Raw genomic sequence first — 13,381 nt, forward strand, 5'->3', positions numbered from 1 at the left:
TGCCTTCTTAGGGAGGGTGGGTGGGGAGGGAAGAGGGGAGAGAATTTGGAACTCAAAGTTTTAAAAACAGATGTTCAAAAACAAAATAAAAAGTTTTTGCATGCAACTAGGAAATAAGATACACAGGCAATGGGGCACAGAAATTTATCTTGCCCTACAAGAAAGGAAGGGAAAAGGGGTGGGAGGGGAGTGGGGTGACAGAAGGGAGGGCTGACTGGGGAAAGGGCAAGCAGAATATACACCATCTTGGAGTGGGCAGGAGGGTAGAAATGGGGAGAAAATTTGTAATTCAAACTCTTGTGAAAATCAATGCTGAAAACTAAATATATTAAATTAAATTTAAAAAGTACAAAAAAACAATGTCTTCATCAATATAGCTTTCATATTCAGATATTTTTTTTTGTTCAGCTTTACAGTATCTGAAGAATATATGCATGGTGTCCTCACTGGACATACTTACAGATACGAATTAATAAGACTGAGGATACTAATTGAAGTGAGACAGCTCCTCTGAAGCAACCTCCCCCAGTGGGAGCAACAATACATCAACAAAGTTAAACTGAAGGGTGGGTGTAAAGGCCCAGAAGTTGTTCAGCACCAAGGTGGATGGCAAAGTCCAGCAGTTTTAAGTAACTTCAGTAAGTCAGGTGACTGAGAGGAGAGCTCCCAGGAGCCTACTGCATAAAGCTTGGTGGTGCTCCATCTCAAATGACAGAATAGAGTTGGTGACTTCCATCTCATCCAGGCTGTATGAGCACAGAGCCTATCAGTATGCAGGCTAGGGAAGCAGGAAGTGATTAGTCTCCTCTCCATTGCTTTAGGAGTACCAATGGTTGGAGTCTCTTTTTAATAATTGTGAATTTGTCTTTGGGAATTCCAAGTGTTAAGCCCACTCATCCTTAGCCATTCTAGTTCCTGTCTTCCCATAAATTATTTATGGAAAGAATATATCGGATACCCTAGCCTAGAGATTACCTTCTAGGTGTTAAAAGTATTTCTTGGGTGAAACTGTTGCATTGAAGTAGGCTATGAACTATCTTTACTGTTTGGCTTTTTTCTTTTATGTTTCTAGGACCTAGCTCAGTACTGAGGGCACATAGTTAGATACTTAATAATTGCTTTGGTTATATGACCAGCCCACTTTCTTTTTCCATCATGCGTTGTTTCCTGGGTAATATTTTTTGTAACAAGCATTTCTAAGCACTAAGTATGTGGCAGGCACTGTTTTAAGTGCCAGGGCTACAAAGGAAGACCAAACAAAAAAGCAAAGTCTTGTCCAGCTCGGTCATTTAATTGGTAGAGACAGCAAGCGAGCTACAAATGAGGTGTGGGCAGGTAGGTTGGAGATTTTGCAGCAGGTCATACTTGGTGCATGGTTAGTGCGCAGCAGCCCAGCCTACTTTTTGGTCATGCACAGTTTTGAGTAAGGGAACCACCAGTTTCCAAAGATCGGCAGCATCACTGAAAATCCCGGTGCTAAAAAAGGGTTTGGGTTGGGATGTCAGAGAGAGGCCTGGGCCTGTTGACGGCACAGCCCGCCTTCCCATGGAGTCAAGGTCAAAAGCATCCCTCAAGTTCAGGTGTAGTGTCCCCGGGTGCTGGCAGGCCCCGGGGGAAGTTCTAGAGAGCACCGTGGGCCCTGTAGCTTGCATTTTTCAGAGGGGGGAGGTGGCTGGTGCCTCGTGTCCCTAACCCCACCCAGCAGCTCTTAGAGGGGGAGATGGAAGAGAAACCCTCCACCCCCAACCCCCGGCCTCGGGGGCTTCTCCAGGATGTGAGAGGGGCCTAGCGCGGGGTCTTCCCGGGGCTCCCGCCACGTCCCCCCACCGCGGCGGGCACGCGGGCCGGGGGCGGCCACGGCTGCTGGGCGTCATTTCCGGTGAGCTGGACCCGGGCTGTTGGGAGTTGGTGGGGCAGCAGCGGCTGGCCGCGGTCGAGGCAGTAGCCAGGCCGCGCTCGCCCGGACAAGGCCCGCCCGGAGGCCCCGGCCATGGCCTCGCCGCTGAAAGTGGAGCAGGACGTGCAGAGCAAGGTGGAGTCGTTTCGGGCCCGAATCGCACAGGAGGCCGAGGATCTGGTGTCCACCTTCTTCCCTCAGAAGCTGTCGGAGCTGGACAGCCGCGTCCAGGAGCTCCGCCTGCAGGACCTGTCCCGCATCCGCTCGGTGCCGGCCCCGGAGCCGCCCGCCGCCCAGGACACGCCGGACACCGCGGGCGACGGGCCCAACCGCGAGCCGCCGCCCCCGCCGCCCGCCGCCCTGCAGCAGGCGCCACCCGGGAAGGGCGTCTCGCTGCCCGGGGGCGAGGGGCAGCTGCTGCGAAGCAACCAGCACCTGGTGGAGCTGATCGAGCGCGTCAAGCCCGAGATCGAGCTGCTGAGGGAGAAGTGCAACACGGTGCGCATGTGGGTGCAGCTGCTCATCCCCAAGGTGGAGGACGGCAACAACTTCGGAGTGTCCATCCAGGAGGACACCGTGGACCAGCTGTGGACGGTGGAGAGCACGGCCGCCTCCTACCTGCGACGCTTCTCCACCTACTACAACACCCGCGCCAAGCTCGTGTCCAAGATCGTCAAGTACCCGCAGGTGGAAGACTACCGGCGCACGGTGGCCGAGGTGGACGAGAACGAGTACCTGAGCGTGCGCCAGATCCTGCTGCATGTGCGAAACCAGTACGCCACCTTGCACGACGTGATCCTCAAGAACATCGAGAAGATCAAGACCCCTCGCAGCGCCAACACCGAGAACCTGTACTGAGGCCGTGCCTGCGCTTGTCCGGGTGACTGCCCGGGCCTGCGAGCGCTGGACCGGGCGTCGGGTGCCGCCCGCCCCGCTGGTGGCCTCGAGTTCGACGCAGCGCCTCCTGACCCCCGTTCGGTTTTGTGTTGTTCTTGTTTTCCTTTGGGGGTAGATCGGTGACGGACCGTCGCGTGCCAGGGGGTAGCTTGGCCAAGGAGAGAAGACTGCCTTTCTAAGGAAAGCGGCTTGGTGGGTGACTGCTGTGGCATGGGTGACGCTGAACTTTCCCAAAGGTTGTTCATTAAAAACAAAAGGTTAAAAGAGAAGTTAATGAAACTTTTCCCTTGGTTCTGCAATGTGTTACTTTGTTAAGACCTCAGGAATTCTCCCTTTCCACCATCATTTGTTTTTGCAGAGAAGGGAGTTTAAGGGGGTATGTGTTTAGGTCATTGTATGCCATAAATTTAGCAGGTTGAAATAAAACTTGGTTTAACATTTTATGTTGGCTTAAGTGTGCTTATCTGATTTTTATTTTCAGATGTATTTTTCCCCCTCAGGTTGACTCATTCTTTTTGATATTTTCCAACCCAAACACTATTGTGGAAGAAAAAGCATATGCAGAGTGATATATCTTAACCGTAGCTGTACAAATGCACATGTAGGTCTACTGTGATCGATGGGTCGAACTTCCCAGCTCTCTAGTTTCTCCCTTTTGCTGTGTCTGTAATGTATAGTGCTTCTTGTGGTTCTCAGGCTGTTTTATGAGGCTTTGCCGAATCATTTTTCCCCTTTCTCCACCTGATTTTCTTCTGCATTCTTCTTCCCAGATGTGTTTTTCATTGTAACCTTATTTCTCCTCCCTAGCCAAGGAAAGACACCAGAATTGTCAGCCGATTAACTGCTTTGTGAATTAATAGGTCACTGTCCTTGTTGCTAAGTTTTATTGTCTGATATTTTAAAAGCTATAGACATAATAATAGTAACTTTTTAAAGATCATTTTGAAGTTTAGGAAGCACTGCCCAACCCCCACTCTCCAACCCCTTGCAGCCTTGTGAAACAGGTGTTTGAAATATTACCCTCATTGTGCAAATGGGAAGGCACAAAGTCGGGATTAAGTTTTTCTAATTCTGATCCCCATTGATCTTTCTGCCATGTTCCTAGACGTAAAACTGAACATAGAGTGTAAAATATTGAGCACAGTGAACCACCTAGAAACCTGAGAGGAATTGGTGAAAATGTGTGATCCGTCCTTTCTCCACACTTTTGTGCGGCTTTTATCTTCAGTTCATCTACATCTGGGCCTTCCCCACTGAATTTCATCAACCCTAAGCGACAAATCCACTTTTTCCAGGGAAGCAAGCATCCCTGTTCATGTTAAATGAATGAGCAATTTATTATTAGAAAATAATTTTTGCAGCGTTTTGCTTATATCTTGCAAATTATATTTCTGAGTTTAGACTGGAGTCATTTGTGTTCATTTTGTTGTACAGATATGAGGATGAGTGGGTAGGATCCTCCGTTGATATTTCATATGTGAGAGTAAGGTGATTTGATTTCCATGGAAAATTGATAGCCTTATTTTTTCTCCATTTGGTTTTTGAGCCATATTCCTTTTGGGTGTTTCCTAACTTCACATGGTATTCTTAAGTAAAATCTGGAATTGAGACTACTTTGTTATAAGAACTCAAGTATTAAGATATTTCTCTAGAAGATACCTATATTTGCCAAGGAAATGTCTACAGTAATAGGAAGGAAGAAAGATAAGTATCAGAAATTAACTTTATTTTTTTGCAAAGGATAAGGGAACATTCCAATAAGCTTTCATCTAAATAATCATTCCACAAAACTTACAGCTGTGTGGGAGATGAAAGCAAAATATATCCTCTCAGAAACTAGTTTTAGGGTGACATAGATTTCTCCATTTTTCAGGTTCTCTATTAGACTAAGGACAAGATTATCTGAACTTGTAGAGGTTCCTTAGAGCAGATGGGAATCACATCACAGGTTGTTTTTTATTCTTTTTCAAGCAATTGTAAGATGGTTTTATCTATCTGCTTACAAGAATCATCAGTCTACCCCCATGATAAAGAAAGAAATCTGTTTTGAATAAGCCTTCTTTCCTATTGGAGTTTGTATTCTTTAGTGTATTTTGGTTGCTGTGGGTGAAAATTACCATGAACATTTATTATCCAGGCCTACTCTGAACTGCTGTAAAAACATTCTATAAGTTAGAGAAGTTAAAGATTTAAAGCAGAGATGTTTTCTTTTACATATTTTTTTTCTTAGAGAAATATCTATGAGTCTTTGAAGTAAGCTGCTTTTCTGGTGGGCTGTTTTTTTCATTTTCCTAGGGTGGTAGTAGTGTTCGTTAAAATAGGTATAACCAGCCTAGTATATTCTTGGCATGCTTTCTGTTTTTTTTCACTTTTTGTCTTATCCCTAAAAGGATTTAAAAAGAAATTATTCACCATGTGTGAAGTTATGAAAACACATGAATTTTGCATTCCATTCTCCTGTGTGTATTTCAGAGATGGCTGGATATTTAAAATGCACCCATTACCTGGGACTAGCCTTTATGTTCATATGTCAAAATGGAATTGTATATTTGAAACATGAAGTATAGTTAGTAACTCAGTTCATCTTTAGAGTAGTTAAAGTCTAATTAAAAAGAATTTGAAAATTAGGATGCAGGCTAATTGAAACTCATCACCTCTATTCTTCCCTCCCAATCTAAAATCCTGGAAAGTGCTACCAACAGATGAAATAAGTTTACTTTTCTATTGAAATTATAATGACTAGCCCAAATCTTTAAGATCTGAAGTTTGAAAAGCCTACCACCAAATGGAAGTTGCCTAATGGAAAGACTCTTAATCTGTTTACATTCCACATTCTCAAGAGGTTTTCCTCTTCCTTATTTTCCTTTTAAGGTGTTATGTCTGATTTAGGATAGTACGGGGCACTACTTCAGTTTATAACATTGACAAAGGCATTTAACTTGCACATGTTGTGAAATGGGTCTGTGAGCACTCCTAGAGCTTAACAATTATCCAACCACCAGCAACTACTTTGTGAAATTTAGAGATTTATTAGGTGCATAACACAACCATTATCTTTTGATTGTTCCCTACACTTTTGTTCTGTCAAACCTCATGCTAGAATTGAAGTGCTTCAACTATAACATTCAAGTTAGATCTTTTGCTAAATGTAAAAGTCCTTCAATTCATAATTTGCTATTTTCTTCCTATTGTAACCCTATCAAACTATAGTAGAACACATATAAAGTGCCCTCCTCTAGAAAAAAAAAGATAATATTTTGGTGGTTTTGGGGTTTTTTTTTTTTTTGGAGAGGAGCTAGGGGGTAGGGAACTCTTGTTGGAAAGCTCTTTGTATGATAAAACTAATTTTGGACTGTCAACACATATTGTCCAATATATCATGTATTTATTATTAGTATTAGAAGCCTAGGTGTGACTTTTATACTTTTATTCTTTTTATAAGTAAAGCTAATTGAAATTATTTTTTATTTTAGCAAAAATAGATTTTTGAGGGGGTAAATTTGTGTCTAAATATTCCTGTGGAAGTTTTAAAATCCAAATATGTGTACTAGTTAGTGGGGAACCACAAACTGAACTTTATCAGAATCACTGGAGTTGGCTGATCTAAATGAAAAGAAAGCTAAATTGAAACAACAATAACAATGGTCTTGGAAGAAAGATATTGCAATCTAGCTCCTCTCAGCATAGAGGCAGGGGATTATGAGTGAGTAATGTTGCCTGTGTTATCAGACACATAAACGCTGTATCTTTTGTTTTTACTGTTTTTCTTTGTTACCCAGAGAAGCTTCGATTCTGAGAGGTAGGGGAAATTCGTGTCCAAAAATGACAAAAGGTATCCATAAAAACTTATTTTAAAAAAAAAGAAACAAATTGACTGACTTCGTTTCCTCCTGCGGAGTGAAGTCCCAATCTTAAATAATAAAAATGATGTTAAAGTCACATTTTTAAAATTCATGTTTTGCTTTTAGGTTATGGTAGTTATGGAGATTTAAAAACAATCTCGCCAATTCTTCTTCGGTGCTTAGTAGTTTATAATTAGTGCCTCTACTTGCTTTCCTCCCACTCTCTTAACTTTCTACGGTTTTGTCTTCTTATCATTAAATCAAAACTGTTTTCTCCAAAGTCATTTCTTAATTGCCAGATCTAATGACAATCATCCTGCTTGATATCTCTGTAGCCTTTGACACTGTCGATCACCCTCATTTCCTTGATTCTCTAGGTTTTAGGTTTTCATGATATTTTTCTTTTCTGGTTCCCCTCCTATCTGACTATGCCTTCTCAGTCTCCTTTGCTGGATCTTCATCTAGTGCACACCCACTTAAGATGCATATCTCTGAAGGCTCTGTCCTGGGCCCTTTTCTGTTCTCCCTCTGTACTATTTCTCTTGGCAGTCTGATCAGGTCCCATGTATTGATGACTCTCGGATCTTCTTATCTAGCCCTAACCTCTTTGCTGACCTTCAGTCTTACATCTCTAACTGCCTGTTGAATATTTTGAACTGGATGTCCCATAGACATCTGAATTAATTTTCTTTCCCCCCAAATCCTCTCCTCTTCCGCAATTCCCTGTTAATTCTTAAGGTCACCACCATCCATCTAGTCACAAAGTTTCCAACTTAGGTGTAATCCTGTATTCCTCATTCTCACCCCTCCATATCCAATCTTTTGCCAAGACTTGCCATTTCTGCTTGCGTAACATCTCTCATATATTTCCCCCTTCTCTAATATTACCACCACCCTAGTGTAGGATTTTTAACATGTCACACCTGGACTACTGCAATATCCTTCTGGTTGGTCCTCCCTGCCTCAAGTCTCTCCCCACTTCAGTCTACTTTCACTCAGCTGTCAAACTGATCTGAAAGTGTAGTTCTGACTTTGTCACCCCCCCCCCCATTTAATAAACTCCAGTGGCTTGCTGTCACCTCCAGAATCAAATCTAAAATCATCTGTCATAACCTGAGCCTCTCCTATCTTTTCAGTCTTCTTACATGTTATTTCCCCTCGTGTGATCTGCAATCTAGTGACACTCTTAATACTCAGTGCCTTCCTTGTGTTATCTCTAATTTATCATTCTCATATGTCTTTTTTTGTACATTGTCCTTTGCATATCATAAACTACCACATTAGCTCCTTGAAAGCAAGGACTGTTTCACAATCAGAACTTTCTGGATCCTCTTGGCTGTTACCACTCTCTCCTTTCTCAAACTATTGTGTACATACTTACTTGTTTATGTGTGTTTCTTGCTGTTTGTCCTTCATTCTCAAAGAGGACCAAGACATCAGAGAGGTGATGCCATGACTTGCAAGTGAACTGGATTTAAGGCAGGGAGGGCTGTGCAAAGTCACCAGCCTCACTCTCTTCTCTGGAGCCATCTGGGCCCAGTGGCAAGATATAGATCAAGATGACTGAAGATGGCCCCCTTACATATGCTATCATCCTACTATTTTTGCCTTTGTAGCTCCAGGGCTTAGTAGAGGGTCTACAGGGGTGGGGAACCAGCAGCCTTAAGGCCCCATGTGGCCTTCTATGTTCTTGGGTGCGGCCTTTTGACTGAGTCTAACTTTTACAGAAAAATTCTTTCATTAAGGGGATTTGTTCTGTGAAATTTGGACTCAGTCAAAGGGCCTCATTTAAGGACCTTGAGGGCCACATGTGGCTTTGAGGCTGAAAGTTCCCCACCCCTGGCCAGCACATAGTGGGCATTTAATAAATGCTTGTTGACTTTGTAGAAGCAACGTAGCTAGTAAATATTTTCCTTTTTAAAATGTTTATATGAAGTTTATATAGATCTATAAAATATTCACAAATTAGTTGCCTTGTTTAGTAGATGCTTTTGTGATGTGTACTGAATTTTAGTGACAACTAGAGAATATAAGCAGAAATCCATTTATGTAGGATTCTGCATATTGGGTGAGATCTTGACTGTGGCATATATTTTTTTTAATTGCAGTAGGGGAAGGAAGGAGGCGTTTATTAATCTATGTGTCAGGCACTGTGCTAAACGATTTACAAATATTATCTCTTTGATCCTCACAATAATCTGGAAGGTAGGTGCTGTTATCACCATTTTACAGTTAAAGAAATTGAGGCAGATAGAAGTTAAGGGATTTGCTTAGGTTCACAGCACTAGTAAGTGTCTGAAGGCTAGATCTGAACTCAGTCTTTCCTGGCTCAAGTCTCAACACTATCCACTGGGCCATGTAGCTGCCTATATAAATCTTTAAACGTTTGCGAGACAAGCTATTGTGCCTTGGCATTAAGATATTTTAAAGTGTTTGGAGAAGTTATCATAATGAATCTGGGCACAGATAGTTATTTCAAATGGATAGAGCAATATATTCTTCCCAGTTCTATGACCTGTTCTCTAGGATTTAGAGGCATTCACTTCACAAATTTTTGACTCAACCCTAAGTTCTTTTGTAGATTACACATAGTAAGTGTTTAGTAAATGCTTATTAAATGAATAGTCATAAATCACAGATCATGAAATTTTATGAGGATAGCATTCTATACTCAAGTTGGAGGTATACTTAATGAGAACATGAAAAGGGAACAGGTGTGCATTCACAGGTAATTTCCTACAGTAGGCTCCATCAACTAATCATACAACTAAGACATGTAAAGAAAATAAGATCCAGCTATTTTTATTAATATTTTAAAGCATTTAACTAGTTAGTATAAACTGTAGCTATAAAAGCTTTCCTTATAAGGTAAGGTATATATATATATATATATATATATATATATATATATATATATATATATATATATATGCCACTTGCACACTAATAATATATGGGGCTTTCTGACAGGTTTGACTGCAGGGAAAGTTTATTCAAACTAACAATGAGTGAAGTGCTAAATAAGGAAGTATAAGTATACATGGGGTCTTCACCCATAAATTTGGCAGGTCTACCACCCAAACCTAATCTTTTTTCCATATGGTGGCCCTTCAAATTCTTGAAGATAGTTATATAATGATAATAGCTACCATTTATATAGTGCTTACTATGTGCCAGGCACTATGATAAGCACATTACAGCTATCTCATATGATCTTCACAACAATGCTGGGAGGTGGGTAATAGTATTATCTCCAAGATAAAGAAACTGAGGGAAAAAGAAGCTAAGTGACTCTCAGAGTCATACACCTGGTAAATGCCTGAGACAAGATTTGAACTCTGGTCTTCTGGACTCCGGGCGAAGTGGTCTCTTCACTTCGTTGCCTCGCTGCCCCATATAGTTATGTCCCCCAAAGCTTTCTCTTCAGGTTAACCACTCCAAGTACCATTAATCAGTTCTTACATTAATTACTTCATCAAAAATATTTTATTTAGGTGATAAATTGTATGACTTTTTACTCAACTGTTATGGATTACTGACATTCAGATAAAGAAACCACCTTTGTCTGAACCTACTGTAACTAAGGTCCTCCTAAAATGTGACCATCAGAATTGTATAGGATACTTTAGGTGTGGTCTGACCAGGACTGAGTGTGGTAGAAATGTCTTCTCTCTAGTCATGGACCCTAGAACTCTCATAGGCTTATGATTGCATCAGTTTTGGGGCTGGTATAGAATAATGTTGACTCCTACTGAGCCTGCAGTCTTTAAACTCGTGGATTTTTTTTCTTGCTAAATTTCACCTGACTTGTAAAGCTGATTTTTTTTTCGGACCTAAGTGTACCATTATCATGGCGCTTAATGAATAGTAAACATTTAATAAATGTTTGACTGTTTTACTCTTAGGCTTGTTAAATTTCATCTTATTATATTCAGCCCAAGGTAACCTGTCATCTCAAGATATTTTTGGATCCCAACTCTTATTCAATGTATTAGCTGTCCTTCCCAGACTTGTGCAATTGAATAAATGTGATGAAAATGACATCTATACCTTTATCCGGTTCTCTACAAAATCTCTGGTGCACTCTAGTGCTGACCAGCTTCACAGTTAAGATTGAATCATTAATAACAACTCTTTGAGACTGCCCATTCAACGAGTGGCAAATTTCCCAAATCTAGATTGTATCTTGTGATCTTTTCCACAAGTGAAACTTTTATTAAGTATTTTGCTGAAAATTAGGTAATTGATCTCTATAGCATCCCCCTGATTTATTTAATCTAGTAACTGTCAGGAACAGAAATGTGTTTTAAATGTGACACAACCTGTTCTTGAAGCAGGCTGGCTCTTATCACTACTCTCTTTTCTAAATGTCTTGGGTGTTCAGGGAAGACTAGCACCTCTGCAGTGAGGGCTCACTGAGCTCTTTTTGGGGCTGCTTATCCATTTTTGGTGTCCCACCTGGCATTCAACTCTCACCTTTGGCTCCAAGAAACTGTAACCTGCGTAGCAGCCACACCACAGTGAAACTGTCTTGGTAGATGGGTGGAACCAGATTGAGGGTAAGCAACAGGCCTCAAACCTGTTGGTGAATTAGGGATGTCTACCCCAAGCATGTGACTTCTTTCTACCCTCTCGGTCTTGTTATGTATTCTTCTCCACACACTCTGCGATCAAGCTACATGGGCTTTCTAACTGTTCTTGGCAAACCCACGTTCTATCTCCCATCTTCATACTTTTACATCGGCTGTCTCATGTACCTGGAATACTCTCTGTCCTCAACACCACCTCTTAGTTTTTTTGGCTTGCTTCAAGATTCAGCTTGAATCCCACCTTCTGCAAGAGGACTTTCCTGCCCTCCCCCCGACTGCTAATGCCTTCCCCTCTCATATTGCTTTCTACCTACTTCATAATTGTTTTCCTTGGTTCTAGTCATTTCACTTTCTATCACTTCTAGAAGTCTTCCCATCTTTTTCCTGTGTTCATCAAATTCATCCTTTTTATACCTTAATAGTCTGTTCTATTCATGTGCCACAGCATGTTTAGTCAGTCATTAATTGATGAGCATCTGCTTGTGCTTTGTTTGCTACTACAAGCAGAGCTGCTATAAATATGTTGGTGTATATGAGACCTTTTATTTTTGTTTTTAGAGGCAATGAGGTTAAGTGATTTGCTCAGGGTCACATGGCAGTGAGTGTCTGGGGCTTAGTTTGAACTTGGGTCTTCCTTTGAATTCAGGTCCTCTTGACTTCAGGGCCAGTGCTCTATCCACTGCACCATATAGCTGCCACATGTGAGACCTTTTGTAAAGCTCTCCCCTCTGACACGACAAACTCTGTGAAATTTGGCAAGCCGCTTAATTTTTTTGGAGCCTGTTTCCTCCCCTCTAAAATGGGATAATAATGCTGGCACTGCCTGTCAGAGTTGTTATGAGAAAAGTGCATTGTAATTTGTAATGTGCTCCATGAATGTGAGCGTTATTATCCTTGTCATTATCAATTAATCAACATCATGCATTTTTTAACTACATGCCAGGCCCTGTGCTCAGGATGAAAAGGGAGGCAATAACATAAGACTGTGCCTGCCCACAAGGAGCTTATGTACTAATGGGGGAGACGAATAAATCAATAAGTAAATAAATAGTTACATGCAAGATAGTACGTATTAGAAGGAAATGGTCTTAGAGGGGAAGGCAGCATCCTATAGAAGGTGGTATTTGAGAGGGGTCTTGAAGAAGGGAGAGAGAGAGAATTCTAGCCATGTGGACCAGGCAGTGCAAAGGTAAATGAAGTGTCATGTGTGAAGAACAGCAAGGAGGCCAAGTATGGAATATCTTATATATTTCTATGCACCTAGGATTTCTTGATACCATACAATCAAACCCAATTCAAAAACTCTTTTTATTATTAGTAATCATAATAACAGCATTTGTATGTCTTGTTAAAGTTTACGAAGGACTGTAATATGCTATCTCATTTGATTTTCACAACAACTTTATGAGGTAGATGCTATTATTGTCCCCATTTTACAGAAGAAGAAAGTGAAACTGAGAGAAGTGCCTAGGGTCACACAGCTACCAAGCGTCCAAGGCCATATTTAAACCGAAGTCTTCCCAACCCAAAAGCCGGTACTCTGTAAACCCTACCCCCTATCAAGCACAATGTGAGAGTGCTGGGCTGGGTGCTGGGGATTCAGAGACAAAATGGCCAACAGCTAGAGATTCACAGAGTTGAAAGGGATCTGAGACCGTCTCTTCCCATGTTAGAGATGAGGAAATAGGCTTTTGGAGGTCACACAGGTAGTTCAGAATTTGAACCTGGCCCCTCTGCTTCCGGAGCCTTTGTTCTTTATCCCTAGTGTCCTGTGCCTACCCACAAGGGGCTTACAGTTTAGTAGGGTGATAGCATATGTAAGGGGGCCATCTCCAGTCATCTTGATTTATATCTTGCCACTGGGCCCAGATGGCTCCAGAGAAGAGAGTGAGGCTGGTGACTTTGCACAGCCCTCCCTGCCTTAAATCCTGTTCATTTGCAAGACATGGCATCCCCTCTCTGATGTCATGGTCCTCTTTGAGAATGAAGGACAAACAGCAAGAAACACACATAAACAAGTAAGTGTGTACTCAATAATTTGAGAAAGGAAAGAGTGCCAACAGCTAAGGGGAGCCAGAAAGTTCTGATTGTAATAGATGGTACATGAGTTGAGACTTGAAGGAAACTGGGGATTCATAGAGGTAGAGGAGTATGTT

The 13,381-nt window shown here is 41.7% G+C and overlaps 2 protein-coding genes across 2 annotated transcripts in view; both read left to right on the forward strand.

Annotated features, from left to right (window-relative positions):
- The window catches only part of ATF6 (activating transcription factor 6), a 210,106-nt gene that overhangs the window by 127,055 nt on the left and 69,670 nt on the right, over positions 1–13,381 (forward strand). The gene's annotated exons all lie outside the window — the stretch shown is intronic.
- LOC118845691 (proteasome activator complex subunit 3-like) lies at positions 1,991–2,755 on the forward strand. The gene has a single exon (XM_036753692.1). It carries the CDS (start codon positions 1,991–1,993, stop codon positions 2,753–2,755), a length of 765 nt encoding a protein of 254 aa, XP_036609587.1.

This window comes from Trichosurus vulpecula, chromosome 4 (assembly GCF_011100635.1).
Source record: "Trichosurus vulpecula isolate mTriVul1 chromosome 4, mTriVul1.pri, whole genome shotgun sequence".
NCBI classification, from domain to species: Eukaryota; Metazoa; Chordata; class Mammalia; order Diprotodontia; family Phalangeridae; genus Trichosurus; species Trichosurus vulpecula.

Coding starts and splice junctions, on each gene's coding strand:
- LOC118845691 (XM_036753692.1), top strand. CDS start 1,991: ATGGCCTCGCCGCTGAAAGTGGAGCAGGACGTGCAGAGCAAGGTGGAG.